This window comes from Henckelia pumila, chromosome 2 (genome assembly GCF_033568475.1).
Source record: "Henckelia pumila isolate YLH828 chromosome 2, ASM3356847v2, whole genome shotgun sequence".
NCBI classification, from domain to species: domain Eukaryota; kingdom Viridiplantae; phylum Streptophyta; class Magnoliopsida; order Lamiales; family Gesneriaceae; genus Henckelia; species Henckelia pumila.
This window is the reverse complement of record NC_133121.1, coordinates 3,034,755-3,058,752: the sequence shown is the minus strand read 5'-3', so window position 1 is coordinate 3,058,752 and position 23,998 is coordinate 3,034,755. Positions and strand designations below refer to the sequence as shown.

The following is a 23,998-nucleotide window of genomic DNA, read 5'->3' as shown; positions in this document are numbered from 1 at the left end:
GAATTTTTGTTCACCAGTCTAATTATACAGAGAAGGTCCTTAAACGTTTCAATATGGATCAATCAAATCCTTTAAGTACTCCAATGGTTGTCAGATCATTGAATATAGAAAAGGATCCATTTCGTCTATGTGAAGATGATGAAGTTGTTCTTGGTCCTGAAGTACCATATCTAAGTGTCATTGGTGCCCTTATGTATCTTGCAAATTGCACTAGACCAGACATATCTTTTGCAGTAAATTTATTGGCAAGATTCAGTTCATGTCCAACGAAGAGGCACTGGAACGGAATTAAACATATATTCCGTTATTTACGAGGAACGACGGATTTGGGACTTTTGTATCCAAAAGATACAAATCAGAGAATAATTGGTTATGCTGATGCTGGATACTTATCTGATCCACATAAGGCACGTTCCCAAACCGGATATGCATTTACTCGTGGAGGCACTGCAATCTCTTGGCGATCACAGAAACAAACACTTGTTACAACTTCATCAAATCATGCCGAGATTATTGCACTACATGAAGCAAGCCGTGAATGTGTCTGGCTTAAATCAATGACTCGGCATATCCAAACTTCTTGCGGATTATCAGTGGACAAGAATCCAATCACACTGTATGAAGATAATGCCGCATGTGTTGCCCAAATGAAAGAAGGATACATCAAAAGTGACAGAACTAAACATATTCCTCCTAAATTCTTTGCATACACTCAAGAGCTGGAGAAGAATAAAGATATTGATATCTGTTACATTCAATCAAGTGAGAACTCATCCGATCTCTTCACAAAGGCACTTCCCACGGCGATATTCAGAAAACACATTTATAATATTGGGATGCGCAATCTACGAAATATGTGAAGAATCATTCATGTTGACATCAGGGGGAGTTTACGTGGCTGCACTCTTTTTTCCTTACTATGGTTTTTGTCCCAATGAGTTTTTCCTAGTAAGGTTTTTAACGAGGCATTATACAACACGTAATGGAGATAGTCGTTCTATCATGATCATCATCACAAGGGGGAGTGTTGAAAATATATATAAATATATATTATTATTTATTGTTGAATGTTGAAGGTTGAAAGTTGAAAATTGAGTTGTAAAATATTGAAAATTAGTGTGTGATGATGTAATTAATGATGTATTAATTTTTGACTAATCTCCAATTGAGATCTATAAATAGGTCTCTCCATTTGTGTAGAAAAACACAATTGTGAAGAGAGAAAAATTTTATAAAGTGTAGAATTTGATAAATTTTGAGTTTTTGAGTTTTTATTTTTTACCGTAAATTTTTACTTTTTCACAACAAATGTGACATTTATGTTTCGGACGAAAAGAGAGTGTGATAAATAAGTCGTCCACAAATTTGGTCTATGCATGTTTCAACTTTCATGTATTTGCACTTGAAGAAAAAGAAACAGATCAAGCCCGAACCAACTAGTCTTAAACATAATTAATTGATTTTGTATCTCAAACACTACTTTAAATAAATTATGGTGATGATGTACTTTGAATCTTTTAAAATATACAACAGTTTAAATGCAATATTTTAATCGTTTTTTTAATTGAATTATCACTTTTAACAATCCTTTCACAGTAATTACACTGACTTGTAATCTATGTGATCGAGGATGTGACGTATGTTTTGATATCAATAGATGGATTATGTATGTGCTGGTTTATAGAAAACTAAGCTTAATACTTCCCCATTCATGTTGATTACACATGTAACATTTTTTTGTTTGTATATATAGACTCGTATCATATTTAACATTAGTTTTCTACTATTTTATCAACATAGTTTTATTAATTAAATCTTGAAAAATTCGGATCATTTTTTGAATGAATTAAATAAAAATAAACTATGAAGTTTGTATAAAAATTTATTTTTTCAATGATTTTTCTTAATCTATATTTTATAAAAGAACCTAAATAATTAAAACACATGGAATAATAACAATACAATGCAAATATTTTAAATCATTTTATAGTCCAAACATTATATTATGATCTCTATGTCAACTATTATGACATCAAGCTAACATATAAATTCAATTCTATTGAAATAATTTGGCCAACAGCGTCCGCCTACAAATTTTCACATACTTGAGGTGTTCTGCTTTTCACTCGGCGTGAGGGCGAGCTTGACCCGCAGGAAATAAACTTGTCTGGTGTAAGATTTTGAATTATTTTCAAGGTCCCCCAATAATATTTTTTGGAAAAAATTATTTTTTTGTCCAAAAATTTATCAATTTGCGATTTTGATCCTCTATATCTTCAGATTTTAATTTTAGTTCGTTATCTTTGTTTTTTTTTTGACAATTTTAGTTTTTTTTTCTGATGTGGCGATCAAAGTAGTGATGATGCGGAACTGATGTGTATAGTGACACGTAAACATTTTCGAAGAAAAAAGAATAAAATTGTCAAATATCAAAACATGTAGGACTAAAATTGAAATATGAAAATATATAAAATCGAATCGCAAATTTACAAACAAACATGACTAAAATTACAGTTTTTTCTATTTCCTCTCATATTGCAAGTTCATCGATCATGATTTAATGAAACGAATTCTTTGTTCACTTTGTTGAATCTTCTTTAATTCGCTAGAAACTTGGTTCGAAGGTGTGATGTAACAACTTGAGTCACTCACAGTTCGATACAAGGTCTGAAGAATACTGATTTTTCCTCTCGCTTATGTTGTAATGTCCGATGAGTCCTTGGGTCAATAAACCTTTACAGTTTACATTGTTATCTTTCTTTTGGTTTTTGATAATTTTGAACTATCAATTCGAGAAAAAAAAACATTGATTATAAGAAGCACATTTAATATCGACTAAAAAAATTGATAGATGAATTTCGGATATTTTAAACTTATATATAAATACATGAAATGATTTATGTGCGTAACAAAGAGGAGGGAGTGAGGGGTGCAAACGAACCGAATTGAGCCGAATAATGGTAAAATTTTAAGGTTCAAATTCAGCTCGATAAGAGTATATTCGAGTTCGAGCTCGATTCGAAGTTCGATAATTTCAAATATTTTGGCTCGATTTCGGCTCGAAATGAAGTTCGAGTTCGGTTCGAAATATTCGAACCTATTCGTGAACTATTCGGATATTATGGTTCGAAAGCTCGAAATGTATATATATTATTATATAATTATATTATATTAATTAAATATTAAAGCTCGCGAACTATTCGCGAACTATCGAACAGAGTAATTTCGGCTCGAGCTCGGCTCGAAAAAAAGTTCGAACATGTTCGAATTCGGCTCGAGTTCGATAAGCTCGAATACGAATCAAATATTTATCGAGCGAGCTCGTAAAACTCACGAACAAGTTCGGTTCGTTTGCACCCTTAGAAGGGACCCAAAATGATTCAATCAAACCTCACAAATCAGACAGGAAAAATGTGTGGTGGCCCCAAAATTTATTTTTAGGCCACAGGTTGTAACATAGTTGTATATTATATGATACAAAATACAAATTGCATTAAATACACTAGAAAAATCTCTTTAGCGATTCGGATTTACTTGCCACGGCACCTGCATTTCGTACTCTGTTACTTTGTTCATTATCAATCAAAAACAACATATCTATCCATTAACCAACACTAGTTTTTCTATTCGTGGACAAATGTCTCGCTGAAAAGTGGAATCAAATCGAGCCGTTCGCAAGATATTCTAAAAAGGTTGATCCCCAAGTAGAATTCATCCTACGTGAGTTAGAGGTCTATTGACTCATGCAAGTTTAAATCGACGGATGTGCACGAGCGATAGAGACCCGAAGGAGGGAGCAACAGAATCAACCCCCAAAGCATACCCCACAATATTTCACCAAAAAATATGCTCCACACGACGACCGAATATGTAACACTAGGAAATTTCTTCCCACGTTATCTCGTGAGTCGTGCCTAACCAACTCGTCTATACTCATGTGGACGTTCGCAAGATATTCAAATCAATGTGAGATTGTGTTTGATAGAAATATTTTTTTTTATTTTAAAGAAGTTGATAATACGTGGAATTGTTTGAAAAAGGAATTTGCAATAATACCAGTAGTAATTATCTTTAAAATTACATGTAATTAATATATATCATATTAAAATAAAATGAATTTGCAAAATTTAGCGAAACAACCGTAATATGTTTGAAAACATGGGTTTTAAATGACTATATCTAGACATTAATTTAAATATATACTAGTGACGCACGCGTCTTGCATGTGCAACATAATATATATATACATAATTTTTTTAAAGGTGATTGAGCTTTTTTTAGTGTGAAAGTTCTGTATAAATTTATATCAGAAAAAGGCAAAATAGAATTTTTTTTTTGATGTGTTCATGCCACACCAAAAAAACAGTTTTTCTAATGTTTTAAACCTATATATATATATATATATATATATATATATATATATATTAGTATTTATAAGAGATATGCATTGCGTGTTTGTATAGAACATTTTTTAATAAAAATAAACAAAAAATGAAATACAAAATTATATTTTCCGTATATAAATATTCACCAAAAGAATATAATATTTTCGTAATTAAAGAGTTATCAAATGAGTATTAGATTAATTTATGATTAATTTTGACACTGCGATGCTGGATCATAACACTAAAATATCTCAAGTTTAATAATATATTATAGATATATATAACCCTACACGTACATACAGAGTTACACATTGAATTATACACTGCATTTGAAATTACGTAACTATCTAAATGTATTTTTCTAAAGAGTTTTTTCAAATATAATTGAGAGATAATTTTATAATTTTGCTAGTGCAGTGTATAATCCAACGTGTAATTCTCAATGTACATGTAATATTATTTTTCATTTTGCATGGATTGGGAATTTGGGATATTTGAAATAAAAATATAAAAATATTTCCATTCATTGTTAAGTATGACAAATCGAGTTGTTCAAAAAGTGCTCACAGCTCAATTTTGATCAAGTTCAAGTCGAGTTTAACTTATTTTCGTCATGAAAATTTTATTTTTAAATTTCTATGTTTTAAAATTAAAATTATCAATTAAATTACCATTAAATCTGGGATATTACAAATTATTTTTTTAAAAAAAATTATTAAATTTTGTTTGCCAAAATTTTACAAGTATTATAAATAAATCTTCCACTTTACTAACCGTTGCATGTCCACTCCATAGCTGCCAAAATGCATCATTACTTTTTCAGTCTCCACTGCAATTTTCCCTAGTCAGAGCTTCGAGAGTACGATCTCGCCGGAAAATGGCAGTTTCCGGCGGCATTCTCAACTCCAAAACTCCGATTTTCGGCCAAAAACTGTACGTTATCGTAATCGCCACAATCGCGGTTGTGCTCGCCGTTTTTTCTGTAATTTTCGTGATTCTTAGTCGGAAATGGAGGTCGAAGCGAGGCCGCATTGGGGTGAAACGAAGCCCGGGGATTTTGCCGCTGGTTTGCCAGGAGATCAGTGAAGTTAAAGCGTCCGATCAAGTTCAAGCAACCCGAGAAGGGGATGAGAATAGCAAAGCGATAGTTCTAGTAGGTGATGCGGCGGGGATTGTGGAGATTGATACGGAGAACAAGAAGAGGAGCTCCGAGAGCAATGAATCGACTTTGACACAGAGCGAGTCATCTGCGGCACTGTCGGCCTCTGCAGATGGTTTGGGGAATTCCGGGTGGGGACGGTCGTACAGTTTAAGGGAGCTTCAAATCGCCACGAATCAGTTTTGTGATGAGAATGTGATCGGAGAAGGAGGCTATGGTATTGTTTACCGAGGTGTCCTGCCTGATGGTTTTGTTGTTGCCGTAAAAAATCTTCTAAACAACAAGTAAGTCTTGGCTCGGGTATAGACGAAAAAAAGGATAAAAATTATGCTATCATGCTCTACTGGTCTTTGAATTAAAAAAGAAAACGCAAAACCGAATTCTTGTTGGGTTCCATCGATTTTCTTTTTCAATTTTTTTTTAATTTATGAATAAAACTCCAGCAGAAAAGTTACTACGTACTTGAACGGATAAAATTAAAGATTAATATGGTTAAATGTTTCATCTTGAGAAACTGGAAGTCGAGGCGTGCTCCGGTATTAAGTTGGGCCATTGGAAATGGAGCTCGTTTTTTATTTAGCCATTCAGAGTATTTGTGACACTTGAACTGGACATAATCGACGATATATAGTTTTTTGATATTTTGGAAATGGGATTTTATATGTCCATTTGGTGGTAACGCTTTTGCTGAATTGAAAGAAGATCAAACCCATCAGACATCTGGATTGTATTGATTTTACTGTGTAGTTGGTAGGTGACTGAGTTGGATCTCTTTCCTTTAAAATTACAAAGAAAAAGTAAGGGATGATTTTTTTTCCTCTTTACATCTTTTGTCCCTTCTTGCGATATATTCTATTATGGAACGCAAGCTTGATACCCCCTCTTTTTACTTCTGATTATTTATTATAGCTGTTGCATTATCAAGCTGTCACTTTATCTAGTCTTGCTTGGCACTGTCCTTTTGCCTTTATTTCGACGTTTTTATGCTCTTTGCCTTACTTCACTTATTATACTCCCGACTCCTCGTTTTCTTAATTAAGCAAAATTATTGGGTTGTGTATTGTATAATCTGTTATACGTTAGTTCATGACAGTGATATTCCGCTGTACTAGAATGCGTCAAAAAGTGAAATTTCTATTCATGGAACCATTTAGCCATAACTTGTTTGTTATGGCTGGTCTTGGAAAAGGGTAGTTATAGTGCTAGTTACATTTTCACAACTTTTAGGCCTCACAATAGTTTTTGGTTACAACGAGGATGTTTTTACACTAATAAAGTAGTGTGTTGATTGGATTGGTTAGTATATCTCTGAGTTGGTAAACATACATGATAACTAATTCAAAATGGATGTGATATAGTTCTTGTACATATATGGAGTATTTTGAAGCAGTAGCTTTCAGTTTGTCTTCCAAGGTGAACGCCATCCTTGTCTTAGTATAGTTTTGACATAAGTTCCTTATGGAGGACAATTATTCTATGGGCCGAAAATTAACCACATGGTAGTTTCTCTAGGGATTACTCAATGTGCTCCTAAATGAGAATCTTGTGTATTGGCGCACAAAATAACTTCCGTCCATTATTTCAACAAAAGACAGAATGAAAGGGGTGATCTCGTAGTTCTTGGTCTGTGAAGATGCGTTGTTAGGTGCTCCATTTTCTTTTCCCATTGAGGCCGGCTTAATGACTATGTGAAAACTTGATTGAGCTTGATCACAATCTTGATGTGCAGCAAAATTCCGACATCTGCATGAATATATGCCTTCACAGAAAGTGCATCAATTTTGTGCACAAACTTATGCATTATCAAGTAATACAAGCAAACAATATGTTCAAGCGGGTGCAGCTATCTGTAGCTTGCAGGGTATGAATCAATGCTAATGCCATATATTATTCTTGTGAATAGGGGTCAAGCAAAGAAGGAGTTTAAGGTGGAAGTTGAAGCAATAGGCAAAGTAAGACACAAAAACCTTGTAGGTTTGATAGGTTATTGTGCAGAAGGCGCACAGAGGTACCACAATGAATTTTGCTTTATTATAGATATGATCTTGAACTGTAACTGGACCTTTTTATTCGGATTCAGGTTGCTTGTCTATGAGTACATTGATAATGGCAATTTAGAGCAATGGTTACATGGTGAAGTGGGGCCAGTTAGCCCTTTAACATGGGAGATCAGGATGAAAATTGCCGTTGGAACAGCCAGAGGGTGAGGCTTAGTATTGTTCGATGTGTATCGACTGGTTTTTCAGCATGTCATTCTTTTTTGTGAAATTTAGTCCCAAATGTTTGGCTTCTTTTGTATTCATGAAGTTGATACCAAAACTAACATTGAACAAATGATCTACAATGCAACGTTTTGCTTTTATTGTTGATTGCTTGATGTTTCCGCTCAGTTTTTGTTATGTTTCATTGTTAATATCACGATGTCTTGAATTATTTTGTAAGTAATTATGGTAGTGAAAGACTTTCTCAAGGTTGTGCTTGGATTGATTAATTTGAAATCATAATATTTCAAATTCTTCATTTAAATCAGTAGGTCGTGTCTGGATGACTGTGGATTCTTTGGATTTTAAATTCTTTTCACCATCATTTTAAGCTTGTGTCTTAGCCATTCTAAAATTTTAAATTCTCCTAAAATTAAGGCTATCTGAATCTACATTTTAAGTACTTTCATTAAATTTAAATCCACCGAGGCAGCTTCAAAACCACACCAAATACCTTCTCAAGATCCAAGATGAAGTTTCATTTGTGAATATCCACGTGTCCTTATTCTCTACTTCTATCCATGTCAGTACTTGTGCATTTTTTCCAGGCTGGCGTACTTGCATGAAGGATTAGAACCCAAAGTTGTTCATCGAGATGTGAAATCCAGTAATATTCTTTTAGATAGGAAATGGAATCCGAAAATATCGGATTTTGGGCTTGCAAAACTATTGGGATCTGAGAAAAGCTATGTTACTACTAGAGTGATGGGAACATTTGGGTATATTCTTTCTGACCTTTGTTAAATGATTTTACTTCAAGTAACTAGTTGAAAATACTATTACCATTTCTGACAAGTTTGGTTTGCTTATTTACTAGATATGTCTCACCCGAGTATGCAAGTACTGGCATGCTTAATGAAGGAAATGATGTATACAGTTATGGAGTTCTACTCATGGAAATGATCACTGGAAGGATCCCCGTAGATTATTCGAGACCACCTGGAGAGGTTGAGAATGTGTTCTCTGAAATCGGACCGGAAGGATCACCTTATACGATGTCTTACATATCTCCAAAATATTTTGATGTTTAATTTTAATTTGATCTCCCTTTCCCAATGTCAGGTGAATTTGATTGATTGGGTAAAAGGAATGATAACAAGTCGTCGTGGTGAAGAGTTGGTTGACCCCTCTATTGATGTTCATCCTCCCCCAAGAGTTTTGAAGAGAATGCTACTCGTTTGCCTTCGTTGTGTAGATTTGGACGCCAACAAGCGCCCAAAGATGGGACAGATTGTACACATGCTTGAGGCAGATGAATTTCCTTACCTTACTGTGAGCTTTGCCAACTCTCTGACCGTACATAAGAAATAAGCTCTAGTGATAGCTCTTACTATCCTGGTTAATCAGTAATAATAGTAGAAACGGATTACTTTCATAATGTGTCGAAATAACAATCAGGATTAGACAGGTTAGATGTAATAATCAAGATTACCTCATTGTTGGAATCATAACTAGTTCTTTTCATATGTGCAGGAACACTTATTTTCCTGCTCTCGAACATATTAGAGAGCTTTAATATTTGACAAGAGATAGTGTTTCACTGTGGTTCTATATATAGGATTCCATTCTCTTTTAATCCTGTAGTCCTGTGTCCCATAGCTTCCAAATATTTGGATGTAGTCTTGTGAAGGTGCTGTCCCTTAACTGGCTTTTGTAGATTAACTTAATTTATTTGGTTGCTAATTAATGATAGTAGCATCACCTGAACCAGAATTGCCCTCTTAATCTCAGGTGCAGCGTTGCTTCCCTTAAACCCTGCTATATCAATCGTAGTTGATCTATTCATTTGCTTCGGCGCATAATGGGTTTTTTGTTTATCATTATGACAACTTCATAAAATCGTATCTTCTTACATCTTATCTTATTAGGGTCCTCGACTCACTGGTTGAAAACCGTCCCCACAGGCACAAACAACTGCTGGCTGTAGGATTCCATTACCATAAAAGTGGTCAATGAGGATGGAAGAAAGACAAAGGCGAGAACGAGGAGGAGTCGTGGTTTGCGCAGCTTCTATTGTGTTGGCAAGTTTTCATATCAGTTTAGCCCCGTCTAAAATATTATATAGAATTGGATTTTTTTGCATATAAGCTATGATTATGAGGTTGTAAATAACATTCAGTTGCAACTTATATGTTTTTCGGATAATTTTCATTTGACTTTATGTATGTAAATAACTATGGTTGAAATACATATGTTAGTTTAGTCACCAGTTTCCTTATTTCTTTAGAAAATGACATATATCTTGATTTATTATCTTCCCCTGTGACTTATATGAGAAACATGATATTTTTTCATTAAGAATATATATATATATGCATTTACATGCAGACTTGCAGACGTCAAATCTAATTGCATAGGGAGAAAAATGTGAGTTCTCCTCTAAATCAGATGCAAACGATGTACATAAAATGATAAAATTTAAGATTTAAAAGTTTCAGTCGGATACATAATTGCGTCAAAAAGATAACATACCCGCTCAAAAATAATCAAGGTCACTACAATTTAAAATATATTAAATTAAGATGCGACAACCAACAAATTACTCCACAATTTATTAAGCTCCACTTGGCTAGATTGATGGAATGAAGAGTGACTATTTATTGAATGATTAATCATTACACTTTATGGGATATTAAATAAAATAGCATAGATTTTTGGTTTTGGATTCTTCACAGCCACAGGGAATGCCTCAAGTCCGGAAAAGTTGTCTGATTTTCACATTTTAAATTTTTCATTAAGTTTTATCTTATAGTTACACGCATCATCAATTATGGACATATGATGCCCCGGTAAGCCAGGAGGGCAGGGCTACGAATGCCCTGGAGTGGTAGGGCCGTATTAAGGTAGCCTAATAGCCTCAGGAGCCCGGAAAACCAGATCTGCAGGACTTATATAAGGCCCGTGTTTTAGGGGCATGATCCCCACGATTATCATCAACCCAAGCTTTTCGGGTTCATCGTACGTGACAGGCAAACATGGACAACTACCACACCCACGATCCAGATCGTGACCACTACCCTGGAATTGCGGAGTGATACTCTCACTCCAAGGCCTTTAAATACCTAGTCACAGATATTTGTAGGGGTATGTTCACCTAAACTTTTAAAAACACTATACTCATTTTCTCTAAAAAGCCCACTCTATTTCTAAGTCTAACTTAAGCATCGGAGTGGCCCCGCCGGAACTTCCTTCGGCGTCCCACTTACGTGCTTTTTATTCCCTTCCTTGGTGTGCAGATCATCTTGATTAAGGAAGGGCAGCTTATATATTACTTCCATTAGCCCGGTCACCACTCAGGCCCACAACACTACCCTGATAGCCCGGGCCCTGGTTTCACAACCATCATCAACATACATAATTTTTTTTGATATTTCCGATTAAATTTTCTTGTTCGTAACAATTATGATTTCGTCACACTAAAATTTTCACAATTTGATTCAAGCTTCTCTACCACATAGTATACGGTTTTTCATACAAAAATGTAATAAATATTTATCCCTCAAAAATATCATTCGATTCTAGCTTAAGCTTTCAAACCAATCGAATATTTTATAAAGTTATATAAATTATTTTGACACCATGTCACAACCCTCCATTGTCGTCCAGCGGTTAGGATATCTGGCTTTCACCCAGGAGACCCGGGTTCGATTCCCGGCAATGGAATTTTTTTGCTTCTCTACCAAAATAATAAAGAAGTTGTCGGTTGTGGAATTGAAGTGGGCAAAATGTGCATTTTTGTTCCAAATATTCGAGTTGCATTGATGTTTATTATGTTATGTTATCAATCCAACCCATAAACACGGAACCTTGACAAAAAATTCGATTAAACTTGAAAAAGATCTATATGTTTTCTGCAAGTATACGAGTGGACCTAAGTTTAGTTTCTATTCTAAATATATAGGTGTATCAGGTTCATTTTGGTATTGCTGACCCCTTCAAAACATGAAACAAGAATGAACCAAAGTTCCTTGAAAAGGAACAGAAGAACACAACAACATGTACAATCAATAAATATGTACGTGATATAGCGATGGGGCCGTCGTCTTCATACCCCGCTGGCACAGAGGACTCTTAACCCTTTAGCCTCCACAAGAACAAAGAAGTTATAAACTTCTGGTGAAAAGAACTGACCTCGTGGGGTGGCATACCAGAACCATTCTCTCGTGGCTGATTCCCAACCTAAGTTTCGCAATTGTACCACCGATTCTCGTCCATCTATACGAAGGAAAGATCAAGAAAGTCTTTTTGTGGAGGTTGGGAATTGGACAAGCCTCCTTGACCCCATCCTCTCTCCACTCGTTTCAAAGTTTTCATAGCTATTGCACTCCCATCATCTCTGTAAAATTCGAGTCATTAGATATTACAAGATATTCATGTGGCAGAAAACAATCCAATCCATAGCAAATTAGATGGCCAAATCAGTGCATAAATAACAATAAAAGAATAACATAAAGATAAGAAAACTTTGTGAAGCCATTGGAAAAAGTTCACACCTGTGTAGAAAAGTTCGCCAATCTCTCTCGCCATCTTTGCGTCGTCTCCCATTTTTAGGCTTCTTATCATTTCCGCGCACCTCGTTTTCCATCTTATCTGTTGAATCCATTGCCAGCATTTGCTCGGTCAATTTATTGGCCTGATGCTTATTTCCACTTTTAATCAGATGATCAATCACTGGCATGAATGATGCAGGATCAAATCTACACCCCCTCTGCACCATTTTGTTAAGAGTATCAATAGCACATTCTAAATTCCCATGCAAGCACAGTGTATCCATCAGTGCTTTGCAATGGAAACTGCTCAAATCAAGACACCTGCCAACTGCAGTTTCGATTAAGTTTTTAGCTTCCAGAACTTCCTCTCCGGCAAGTAGCTCATTGAACATTAGGCTGTAAAGAACTGTCACGTGACCATATAAACCAATGCCTATTTGAAATGCCTCCTGTGCTGGTCTGAATTCGCCGGCCCTGCAGAATGTTTTAATTAACATCTTAAAGGAATGTACGTCGGGTGTTATCTCTTTCTGCAGCATCTCGTCTAAAAGAGATGCAGTTTCTTCACTTTTTCCTCCTTCAGATAGACAATTAAGAACAAGGTTATAGGTGTAAACATTAGGACTAATGCCTTTTTCTTTCATCTCATCCAATAGCCCAAATATTTCGAATATTTGTTTCTTACTACTGAATCCCATAATCAAGGAATTGTAAGTTTGTAAGCTTTTGTCGCAACCCTTTCTCTCCATGTCTTTAAGAACCTGAAACGCAGATGATAGTTTCCCCCTCTTGCAAAGGTTATATAGAAAAATATCATAGATGATTGAATCCGGGTATAAATTTTTACCCAACATCTCTACAAACTTCTTTTTAGCTTCACCAAGCCGTCCATCCTTGCATAAACCATTTACGACAGTCGAATAACTGATCAAGTCAGGCAAGCATTTCTTCCTATTTTCGTCCACCAGGCCAATGTACGAATTGCCCAAAGCGCCAAGAGCAGCACTTCCATGATTCCACATTTCACTCACAATTTCAACTGCCTTGTCAACCTTCCCACTTTTGCATAAACCATCAATCACAATATTACAGCTCACAGTATCCAGTACATCACCTCTTTCGTTCATCTTTTGCAGTAACCTCTCAGCTTCTGCTGTTTTACCTTCTCCCCATAGGCTGTGCAACAGCATATTGCAAGTATAAGTATTTGGAAAACATCCATCCTTAATCATGTCTTGAAGGACTTTATTAGCCTCAAACGTCTTCCTCTTTTTACAATACCCTTGGAGCAGTGCGCTGTACGTGACTGTATCAGGGTAAACTCCCCGAGTAGTCATCAAACGCGTAAGGGCTCTTGCGTCAGCAAGCATGTCATTTTCACACAATCCATTAATCATGATATTATAAGAATAGGAATTAGGCTCTAGTCCATCGTCCTCCATTTCTCGCATAACTTTATGAGCCTCCAAAAGTTTCCCATTCCTTAACAAGCCCAACAGCCATGTGTTATAGCTCTGCGAATTTGAGAAAATACCATCCTTTTTCATGGACTCAACTAAAGAATTAGCCTCTTCCAACATCCCTTCCCTGCAAAAACTCTCCAACATCAAGTTATGAGTCACAACATTAGGTCTTGGCAGGCCGAATGTTTCATCTATTTGCATGTCCCGAAAAATCCTAGAGGCTTCCAAAACCTTCCCGGCCTTACAAAGGGCAGAGATCCTAATGTTAAAAGTCACAACATTTGGAGCAATATCATCTTCCTTCATCTTCTCCACCAATCTTTCAACCTCGTCACTCTTATCTTCCTTACAAAAGCCCGCAATTAACGTATTGTAAATCACTACATTAGGCAAGATACCCATTTTCTTCATCAAACCCAGAAGATCCAACCCTTTATACGGCAGCCCGAGCCTACAATACCCACGCACCAAAATTCCAAAACTGAACTCATTAGGCTCACAACCTTTGTCCGACATTCTGTCAAACAGCTCACGGGCATTCTCCAACCGACCCGAATCACACAGCCCAGATATAAGAAGATTGAAAGTATAAGTTTCCGGCTTTACCTTGGAAAAAATCAAATCTTTGTACAGCCACGACACATACTCGGAACAATCGTGTTGAAGTGAAGTTCTAATGAGCAAATTGTACAAGAATATGGAAGGCGGGCAGGCAAAAAAATGGGTTCGAATAGATTGAAAAAGATGCATAGCCTTGTCAATATGATCGGACTTGGCTAACATATGAACCAAGTAATACAAAACACGCTGCGGGACTGTATCAAAACGAAGAATGCGTTGGTGCAGAGCTTCGATTTCGGAGAACATTTTGGAGCGGATGAGAATGGGAGTGATGACAGGGAGGGAACGTTGGAAAGAAGAAAGATCATTCACGTTGTGGTCAATGAGAGTGCGCTTAAAAAGTAGCCATGCGAATCTGGGGCAGTTGGAGTTTTTCACCAGAGATTCTGCCAGCAGCTTTGCTTGCTCCATTTGCCGAGCCAGAATGCTATTTCATTGATTCATCATAGATTTGATATTCTGAAACAGAATTGGCCATTTGAGTTTTGTCTTGAATTTTGAAAGGCCTTGTGAACTGAGCTGAATCAATCAATCTATGAAATAAAAGACAAGAGCTCATGCATGCATTAACGATGAGCTCATGTATACATATTTGATATTTCCGGTGCATAATGTATTATTAAATTGAATAAATTAAAATTTGGAATCGATTGTAATTGCAGTACCTAAAACAAATGCAAAATAAAAGATCATATTATTTAAAATAATTATCAGCTCGAACTATTGAGTTTTAGTTTTACAAAGGAAGTTTTTTTTTAAAAAAAAAAAAAAAAATTGATGAAGAAACGAAGCAAAAGAGGTTATCATAATCCATATTGGATTTTACGAGGTGAAAGAAAGAGTTGTCTACAAAATAAAGAGATGGAGAAGAAAAGGCGGAAAGAAGAACGCGAGGCTCTAAGCTGGATAAAAAAGTTAAAGCTCATCAACGTTATCATCGAATCACATGCGCTCATAGTGATCAATGCCATCCATTCTGTGATGGATGTTTCAAGCATAGGCCTTTTGGCGGAAGATTGTAAATTCCTTTTATCAGAACTAGCTAGGTCGACTGGTTCTTCGACTGATCGTGACCGACGGGTTCTTAATCTGTCGTCCTTTGTATTTCCTCCGGTTTGATTTTATAAAATTTGCCTTCGAAAAAAAAAGAGTAGATACGTGAAAGATGGGGAGAAAAAGAAGAATAAAAAATCAAAATTGGATTTTATGAGTGATTATGCTAGTTTTACGTAAAGCAACAAAGATGTTGATGCTAAGAAGATAATCACGCAGGAAATCATGTTTAGTTTCTTCTTTCGGTACGAATCATCAAACTTTTCCAATGACATAAAAATGATGCACTCAAAAGAAATCTTAGAACATAAAATGAGAATTATTAGCCATAAACGAGTCGAATAAAGTCCGTTCGACATCCAAACCGCAACCCAATTTGCCAAGTTCATGATCTATCAAGTATTCATTCAGAAACAGAACGAGAACACAATTTTTCCTCTTAATTTCAAGAGAATGTCATTAAATAAAAAATTATAAGAAACCTATAATCACACTGTGTGCTGGTAAATTATCCGCCAAGGGTAAAGATGGAAGTAAATCTAGACCGCAAAATTATGTAATCGAACAACAAAACCCTTGAACTACAAGGTAACTGAAGCCAAATCTTGACCACAAACACTGGATGGGGGTCGGTTGGGGTTTATCCACTGGCAACAATTTCATGTACAGCATCGCTGACAATCTCGTTCTCAGATCTCACTGCCAGCTTCATAGCTACCTCTTTAGCTCCATCAATTCCAAAAGACAATCGCACAAGCACCTTCACATTACCGATGTATACACCTGATAATAAACAAGTATGTGATCTTGAGTTGCTCGGAACTGTCTCTGTTCCCTGTAACAAGAAATCAACAAAAATGCATTCAGTTTCTTACAACTTACAAGTAAAAGACGTATTACCTGGCTGGGGGGTTTGTGTTCCCACGGAAAATAAAAATCATTCCACACAGAATGTGAACATATTGTAATTTCTTTTAGAATCTGCTAGTGAAATCAGGAATTTCGTTGAATTAATCCTAGTCGCTACAAGAATAAAAGAATCATATAAGCTACCAACCTCGCAGGGCTGCATGCCAAGAAGATTGATGACAGCATTAACAGCTTCTGCCAGGCTTTCCCTAGGCCCAAGACCGTACTCATCTACACGCTCAAAATCAGGGCCGAGGGTTTCCCAGGCATTTTTGAAGTTGGAGACACCAACTTTAAGGATATAATCCGCAGCAGCAACTTCAAAATCCTCTAGTTGGTATTCATCTTCTACACCATCATCTTCAGCCTCACCGGTTGAGGGATCGACCTAACAAAATTTAAGAGAAATCAGTTAACAGAATAATCACTGCAATGATATGATTACAACTGGTATATTTCCCTACCTCGAGGGGGCACAAAAAAGCATAATGATTCAAAGAATTATACTAGAAATGTACATTTTTTATCTACTCAAAACTATCCTCTGCAAGGTCCGATGTAAAAAGTATTTAGTGTACATATTATCGACGAATGCAAAATTTCCAACTGATAATGTAAATTTTTTTCAAGCCAAACCATTGAACCAATAAACAGCATTTCAAGACAGAATAACAATTTTCACTCATGCCACAAGTCCATCTGGATGCAACTGGTAGTGCATGTCAAGAACAAAAGACTGTTGAAATGCAAACATTCTGTCAAAGTTGAACCAGATTACAGAACAAGTACCTCTTTGACAATAAATCTCAACGAGTTTGAGAATTTTCCAACTGCAGGGACACCTTCAGGTTTTTCAAATGCCACAAATGTCTGTGCTGGTGTATCATATGGTAGAGATCTTAAAGGCTTGGATCCTACTTCCGAAAACTCTTCGGCTTCACAAGCATCAACAAGCACAGTCACCTAGCATAAGAAAAATAAAGAATTCGTGATTGGAGGTCCAAAGGACAAAATAAACAAATATTTGTGAAAACAGGGTCCATACGTTTTCAAGTAGCTGTTCAGGAATTGTATTTGTGCAGTTGTACTGGAATACCACGTGGCGGTCAAATATGTGCTTGACAACATTAACTGCATACTCCGTCTCAGCTTCTGTAAGCTCCACTGGTGCTGATGACTGACCCCAGGATATACAAATTTATTGAGAGCTCAAGTAAGTAGTCAGAAATTATGGAAATCAACTAGAAATGATACAGAAATTTCAAATACAAAGAAACACAACCTTGAAAAGATTTCCAAAATTTCTAAATTCAGGGATAGAAGATAGGAGCTTCTCAAAAGCATCAGCTGCAGAGGAAGGTGTGGCAGGTGGTGCACCCAAACCACTAGGCTTTTTGCCTGGGGCTTTCTTTTCTGCAAGAGGCTGAGATTTAACCTCTTTTGGTACAGACTGGATATCGAAGGGCTCTTCGGTGGGATCCTGTATCTGTCCAAATGAACAAATGAGTCTCAAGCATACAATAAGTAAAACAAACCCAGAAAGCATACCACTAAAACAAGCAACAATTTAGTATCTAAACTTACATAGTTTTTCAAACTTGTCTCCATGTTGGTCAGTGGTACCTCAAGGGAGCCAAATAAAAATTCCTTCATGTCCTTGGCAGTCTCAGTAACCGAACCATCACCAAGGGTACTCAAGTACAGAGTGGCTCTATCACGAACCTATAAGATAGCAAAACATGAGGATAGCTTCAGAAAGCAGACTGACATATGAGGCGAAGGTGCACTGGTGCAGTAAAGCACCAGCTACATTGAACTGTCTACAACATTGGAGGATGACCATTAGATCTTTTTTCCAGCTAAATTCTCTTCAATTTGTCGATAACTATACCCATGACTTAAATAGTCTTCAATTTGTCTATAACTAAACCCATGACACATAGGCAAACATAACCAAACTAAAGGGTAAATGAGCATCATACTCAAGCACGACCAAAATTTGAAAGAAAAAAAGAAAAAATGTTAACTAAAAGGATAGGAAAACATCGGAGAGCTCAAGAAAGAAAGTGGAACAAGTTCCGTAAGAAGGTATGCCATCCAACTGGCCAGCGCCCAGCAGCAAACAGATTTTCAATATTCAGGAGGCCCCCAAAAGCTAAAATCATGTTACTGGTGACGGTAAAACTGCAAAGTGTTTTTCTACCAGAATACTCCCATTTGAATGCAGAAAATAGTTATATTAGAATCAGCACATAAAATTAAAACCTCAACATTTCCCAATATTAATGTATCATGAAATACTGAATATCGGTTCAAGAATGAAACAAAACTAGTTACAAGATTCAGAGGGAAATAAAACTGACCTCGTCGTCATTGTCAAATAGGCAACGCTTCAACAAAACAAATATTCGGGGCTGCAGCAAGAGTAAATGGTTTTTTTCCAGTTAATCACTTATATTCTTAACAATATACTAAAGGAGAGACAATTTAGAGATTAAACTTACTTTCAATGAGTCGACCATGGCACCAAATTTTGCCAATGTGCTAACAGCACTGGCACGGACAGTTGCATTCTCAAGTATCACTCTGTTGTAAATATAGCGGATATATTTACCAGGATCAGAAGTTTTGGGTCCCTCATTCCCAAGAAAGTGCAGTATCTAATTCAACATCAAAACAATAAAAAATCAACTGATGGTTATCCAAATAAGATGGCTGTGAAGAAGGGATGAATGAATATTCTAAGAAGATAAATTCGACCTGGGTGGAAAGATAAGTGAATTCACAGTCCTCAATGAACTCACACAAGTGCAATAGTCCACTTTCTTTGGCATCTGGAATATCTCTGATCAAAATCACAATTGAATCAACAATTGCCTTTTTGTACTCGAATCCACCCTCTTCTCTCAAAATGTTGCTCAAGAAATTCATCCTAAGTAAATCCAGATGATTACACATAATTAGTGAAATTTGTACTCAAACAATATTAAAAAGAAAAGAAACATCCAGAAGACAAGGAACATGTATATCTATTAATCACATATTCCAGGGAAACTATACAATCACGCACAATGATCTGTACTTGAGGGGGAACTTCAGACACAGGGATCGAATAGCATCTACCACAACAATCTTGAATTCATCAGCGATATCAGACATAAAGGTGGTGATCTGCTTCATCAAGCGTTCAACGCTAGATTCATTGCCTGTTTTCAGTAGAGTGGTGATGGCAAGTGTTGCTATACTTCTATTCTGGTCTGAAATCAAGCTTTCCATGTCAATGTTACAATTTGTCACAGCCATAGGATGTGTCATTGCCACCTGCCGTAGTTTCAAGCTTATATTAGATGAAAATAGTTAATTCCTTCTTTAAAGAAGACAGGCAGCATGCATCCAATACGGAGAATATAGAGGTGAAAGCAAGGAGAGAATGGCAGACCATCATCAACTCATGCATAACTAAGAAATCAATTACTGGTGAAAAAACGACATATTATAATCCTTGTATAGATTCAAACCTTATTCAAAGTTCGGACAGCAGCAAACCTAAGCACAGGCTTTGAAGAACTTAAGAAAAGCTGTAAAACGGTTATGGCAGGAGTCAACTCTCGGGTAGTCACATTGCTCAACTCTGTGATTGCCCTAGCTGCCTCAAGGATAACCATTTCAGCTTTATGACGAAGACAGCCCTCAAGATAGTCATAAAACGGGCGGTCTCCTGTTTGAGTGTTTACACCTGTCTCTCTGATGACCTACATATATCATTGAAGCAAATGTTCACCTGATACTGAAATGAATGTCCAATGAAACCAAGAAATCAAGGCGATTAAGAACAATATCATAGTAAAAATCACCTGAGTAGTATAACGAATCAGAAGACATTGAGCTAAAGGAGAACGAACAGTGCCCTTGGTCAAACTGGTAACCAACTTGCTGACAGCCAGTCGATCATTTTGCCGAATCTGCAATTCAATAACAGACATGTCAATCCACTTGAATCACACTGAGACCACTTCCACATTGAAAAAACTCCACAAAACAATGACCCCATGAACCAAGAATAATCAGTCAGTTGAATAATTTCCGAGCAAGATTATTCACTCTTATAAATTGATAAACAAATCTATAATATATATAAAAAAAGAACAATGTTTTTGGGTGACTATGCACAAAGTAACTGAATTTTATTAATTATTTTCCCTTTTCATAGGAGGTAATAAAGGAACGACAAGAATTAATCGTGGACGTGATTCATGCTTTTGAGACAGATTAACTTTTGAATGCTATGCCCATCATTACAGAGAGAAGATGAAACATTAGAAGCTAATTTGATCTTACTCCTGATTAAATTAGAAAATGAAGCCAAACAAACTGCTAAGCAAATTTTACATGGGGCCATTTATCCAGAAAACCAAAACTTCATAATTCAAATTTTAGCTCCCAGCTCAAAATCCGTAGTGTTTACAAGTAGTTCTGCAAATTTTTCTAATTATAAGATCTGGAATAGTATCACTGTCCCGCAACATGGTCCAGGCAAAAGAAAAGGTTAATAATGGTAATAGAACTATCCAAACAGATGCTAATGAACGGCAAAACAAGTACCTGGTGGAGCAAAGCGAGTGCATGGAATTGCACAAGTGCAGCTCGTGATTGAACAGCTTCTTGCACTTCATTACTCCATCTTTTCACTATTTCTGGGGTTGTCTGTTATAAATATTTCAAATTATTTAATGCTGAAATCTTCAATTACCATAGATTGGTATGATTCCCAAACATCTTGTACCTGTAACAGATGAATACCACTAGCAAGAGCGGCACTGGCAACCACAGGATTTTTATCAACAATGGCCTGCTTTAGGTATCTTTCAATTTGTGTCAAAAGCGTTCCATCAGTAATACGACATAAGACGCGGATAGCATTTGCTCGATACATATCAGTTCGGCTATTCATATCCTTCATTAGGGAGCTCGTGACGATGATAACCTTTTATCATAAAAATATCAAGTTCATTTTCTCCCACATTGAAAGTATGGATTGATCTAAAGAAACCAAATATAAAAAAATAAAATAAAATAAAATAAAGGAAGGTGACAAATGAGACATGATTTACCTCATCTGAAGAGGGTGAAATCTCCTTTATCATCAGATATACCATTCTTCTCAAGCCATTATCTTTAGACTGAAACAGCTTTGTTACTGCAAAGAAAACTTCTGTGGCTTCGATCTACAAGTCAAATTAAGCACAAAATCCATCAGGATTCACTTTGAGTAATGAGATCTTGTGGGGATCTCAGGTTGTTTTCCAGACATGCATTTACATTTCTTTCAGCAGAAAGCCTATGTCCTAGTACTGTTTTGTTTATAGCAGGAGTGACTTGAGGAACATATCCATTACTGTATTTGGTATCTATTTTGAAATGGGTCTAATCTGACTAGTATGATGGTTCTTTTTTGGCTTAATTCCCATATTCTACTACTATTATTTTTAGTAATTGACTACTAAATGAAAAGCACCATCAAACTATATATTTGCTAATCCAAATTAAATTTCAATCAGATTGCAAGCTAAATATGGAAAGGACCTAGGGCCCCACATTATATGCCTGTGAGGTAGAGAGAAAGAGAGATATAGGTTCTCACCTTTGTGAATGTCTCACCTTGATTGAGAAGATATAGAAGCTTCGTTATGACCTGAGAAGTCAAAAAAGTTCAAAGAACTATTTATTTACAAAAGATACACAACAGTAAAAAAAAATCACAAATTTTGTGTCAAACTTTTTGAGTTTAAATGATGAAAATCATTGGCTGGGTTTTCAAGGAAAATATACAGTACAACTCATGCAATCATATACACTAGATACATTTATTATTTATGCTTTAGACATTTCAAATCATTCTTTTTCATACTGATTAGCCAAATGTAAAATTTTTACATAACTACCTTACACAGCATGACTGAATGTACAACAGATCAGAACTATATTCAACCCTTTGCCCTTTCCTTTTCATCAACAAAATCCCAGAGCATAAAAGTGTTGAATTGACTGAAATTACAATTAATAGTACCTGCGAACATCTCCTAGCATCCAGCTGAGGTTCGTTGAAAACCCTAGCTTCCTGTAATACTGCACCCTTCTCAATCCCCAAAAACGGAGAGTACTCCACTGGGTGTACAACAAATTCAATATTACAACATGAATCAGGCTATCCCGTCAACATACGATTTATCAGATAAAACCTCAATAAAAAAATCACATCTCCTCTAATTTAAATGATCCAGTAAAAACCGAATCAATGATATAATGCTACAATTACTTCCTATTTATCATCCGATTTAACCAACAGTTAACATTAACAATGTGCAAACCTAATACAAGTTCCTCACTCCAAAGATTAGTACTTTAGACTAAATCACGCGAAATCCAGCCTCTACCACGGGACTAAAGATCCGTAACTGAAAATCGAATCGCACACTAATAGATCACTCGATCTAATTCTCTAGTGTTCTAATCAGTCATACACCATCCACTCCGTAATCTCCAATTCCCACACAACAGCAGATCTGAAATCGACTTTAAATCAGGTGAAGATAAATGAGAACTGAAATTGTATTTCAATCATTGGAAAATTTTCACCGTTGAAACGAAATTAAGAACATATATCGAATCGAGAATTCTCAAATGCACCTTCGTCGTCGCGATCATCGTCTTTCTTCACGAGCGGCTGCGCCATTGTACAGAGATCTTTGCGTTTCCAAGCGAAAATACTTGGACAAAATTGATTGCTCTGTTAGCTACTATTACATATACGGATGTTAGGGGGAAGAGGAAGATTGCTTTGATCTCAAAATGGAGTCATTTCATGTTTTATTGCAAGAGCAGTGAGAGAATTATCCGACGGTCCACATTGGGTGAAGCATGTGGGATCTTACACAATTCGCTCAACATTGACCGTCGGATCTGATTACCGACTTGAGTGAGTTGTCCCGTTTGGGAGAGAGAAGGGAGTAAATGTGGTGCAATGGGCCAAGTCAAATGGGTTTACTGTAAAATTTAATTGATAAACAAATTATTGTAAATAACTTAATTAATTAATGAGTAAAAAATAATTTGAAATATGAATTTTTTTATTAAATAGAACATTTGTATATAAGTTTTTTAATTAGTATCTCAATCGGTACATCATGTCAAATTAGGTTAGTTTCTGATAAAATTTAACCAAAATATTATTATTAAGTTCAACTATACACATAAATCATTTCAAAGTTATTTTATTGAATACAATTGTGATTAATAAATATCATGTTCTTTAGTATATACACATAAAAAAATATATATCTCAACGTTTCTTCAAAATATATATATATATAAATATATATATATATATATATATATATATATATATATATCTCAACGTATATATTTTTTACTTAGATATAATATATATTTAAAATATTTTATAAATATACTGATAAAATGATTTTATTTTTTATTATATTTTATTATCGTATTATGATTATAGGTAGTATAATCACAACTCGACAAATAATTAAATATTCATCTGATTTTTTAATATATAGATACTTTAAATTATTTTTTAACATGAATATTATTATTATTTTATAATGGATTGTGTAGTTATATAAAAGTAATTTTG

At 35.6% G+C, this 23,998-nt stretch overlaps 3 protein-coding genes and 1 non-coding gene across 5 annotated transcripts; 2 read left to right on the top strand and 2 right to left on the bottom strand.

Annotated features, from left to right (window-relative positions):
• The first annotated feature begins 5,186 nt into the window (after positions 1-5,186).
• Positions 5,187-10,002, top strand: LOC140878763 (probable receptor-like serine/threonine-protein kinase At4g34500). 2 transcript variants are annotated; one of them, XM_073282381.1, is made up of 7 exons: positions 5,187-5,828; positions 7,448-7,552; positions 7,625-7,747; positions 8,354-8,524; positions 8,623-8,752; positions 8,868-9,077; positions 9,710-10,002. In XM_073282381.1, the coding sequence occupies exons 1-7, from the start codon at positions 5,263-5,265 to the stop codon at positions 9,746-9,748; spliced, it is 1,344 nt and encodes a 447-aa protein (XP_073138482.1). In that variant the 5' UTR covers positions 5,187-5,262; the 3' UTR covers positions 9,749-10,002. The 2 variants fall into 2 exon arrangements, with proteins under 2 accessions (XP_073138482.1, XP_073138483.1); XM_073282382.1 differs by having other exon boundaries at positions 9,674-10,002.
• A 1,394-nt stretch (positions 10,003-11,396) lies between these two features.
• On the top strand, positions 11,397-11,468 carry TRNAE-UUC (transfer RNA glutamic acid (anticodon UUC)). The gene has a single exon. It is a non-coding gene; the product is annotated as a tRNA-Glu (tRNA).
• Positions 11,469-11,714: 246 nt separating this feature from the next.
• LOC140883755 (uncharacterized) lies at positions 11,715-14,888 on the bottom strand. Its single transcript, XM_073290341.1, has 2 exons — positions 12,299-14,888; positions 11,715-12,141 (listed from the first exon to the last, which is right to left on the bottom strand). The coding sequence occupies exons 1-2, from the start codon at positions 14,788-14,790 to the stop codon at positions 12,021-12,023; spliced, it is 2,613 nt and encodes an 870-aa protein (XP_073146442.1). The 5' UTR covers positions 14,791-14,888; the 3' UTR covers positions 11,715-12,020.
• A 909-nt stretch (positions 14,889-15,797) lies between these two features.
• On the bottom strand, positions 15,798-23,188 carry LOC140879553 (coatomer subunit gamma-like). The gene is made up of 18 exons (XM_073283311.1): positions 23,029-23,188; positions 22,409-22,506; positions 21,983-22,033; positions 21,453-21,566; positions 21,125-21,325; positions 20,944-21,045; positions 20,196-20,303; positions 19,860-20,093; positions 19,412-19,662; positions 19,102-19,273; positions 18,846-19,001; positions 18,705-18,755; positions 17,926-18,063; positions 17,624-17,827; positions 17,387-17,518; positions 17,131-17,304; positions 16,490-16,729; positions 15,798-16,267 (listed from the first exon to the last, which is right to left on the bottom strand). The coding sequence occupies exons 1-18, from the start codon at positions 23,072-23,074 to the stop codon at positions 16,073-16,075; spliced, it is 2,667 nt and encodes an 888-aa protein (XP_073139412.1). The 5' UTR covers positions 23,075-23,188; the 3' UTR covers positions 15,798-16,072.
• Between the last annotated feature and the right edge of the window lie 810 nt (positions 23,189-23,998).

What these genes read in the sequence shown, in the direction of transcription:
- LOC140878763 (XM_073282381.1), top strand. Translation starts at nt 5,263, where the DNA reads ATGGCAGTTTCCGGCGGCATTCTCAACTCCAAAACTCCGATTTTCGGC. An exon ending in TGTGCAGAAGGCGCACAGAG is followed by an intron (nt 7,553 to 7,624) that starts GTACCACAATGA and finishes ATTCGGATTCAG; the next exon opens with GTTGCTTGTCTATGAGTACA. An exon ending in AGAGTGATGGGAACATTTGG is followed by an intron (nt 8,525 to 8,622) that starts GTATATTCTTTC and finishes CTTATTTACTAG; the next exon opens with ATATGTCTCACCCGAGTATG.
- LOC140879553 (XM_073283311.1), bottom strand. Translation starts at nt 23,074, where the DNA reads ATGGCGCAGCCGCTCGTGAAGAAAGACGATGATCGCGACGACGAAG. An exon ending in TTTCACCCTCTTCAGATGAG is followed by an intron (nt 21,326 to 21,452) that starts GTAAATCATGTC and finishes TTATGATAAAAG; the next exon opens with GTTATCATCGTCACGAGCTC. An exon ending in CTGAACAGCTACTTGAAAAC is followed by an intron (nt 17,305 to 17,386) that starts GTATGGACCCTG and finishes TTCTTATGCTAG; the next exon opens with GTGACTGTGCTTGTTGATGC.
- LOC140883755 (XM_073290341.1), bottom strand. Translation starts at nt 14,790, where the DNA reads ATGGAGCAAGCAAAGCTGCTGGCAGAATCTCTGGTGAAAAACTCCAAC. An exon ending in TGGCGAACTTTTCTACACAG is followed by an intron (nt 12,142 to 12,298) that starts GTGTGAACTTTT and finishes CGAATTTTACAG; the next exon opens with AGATGATGGGAGTGCAATAG.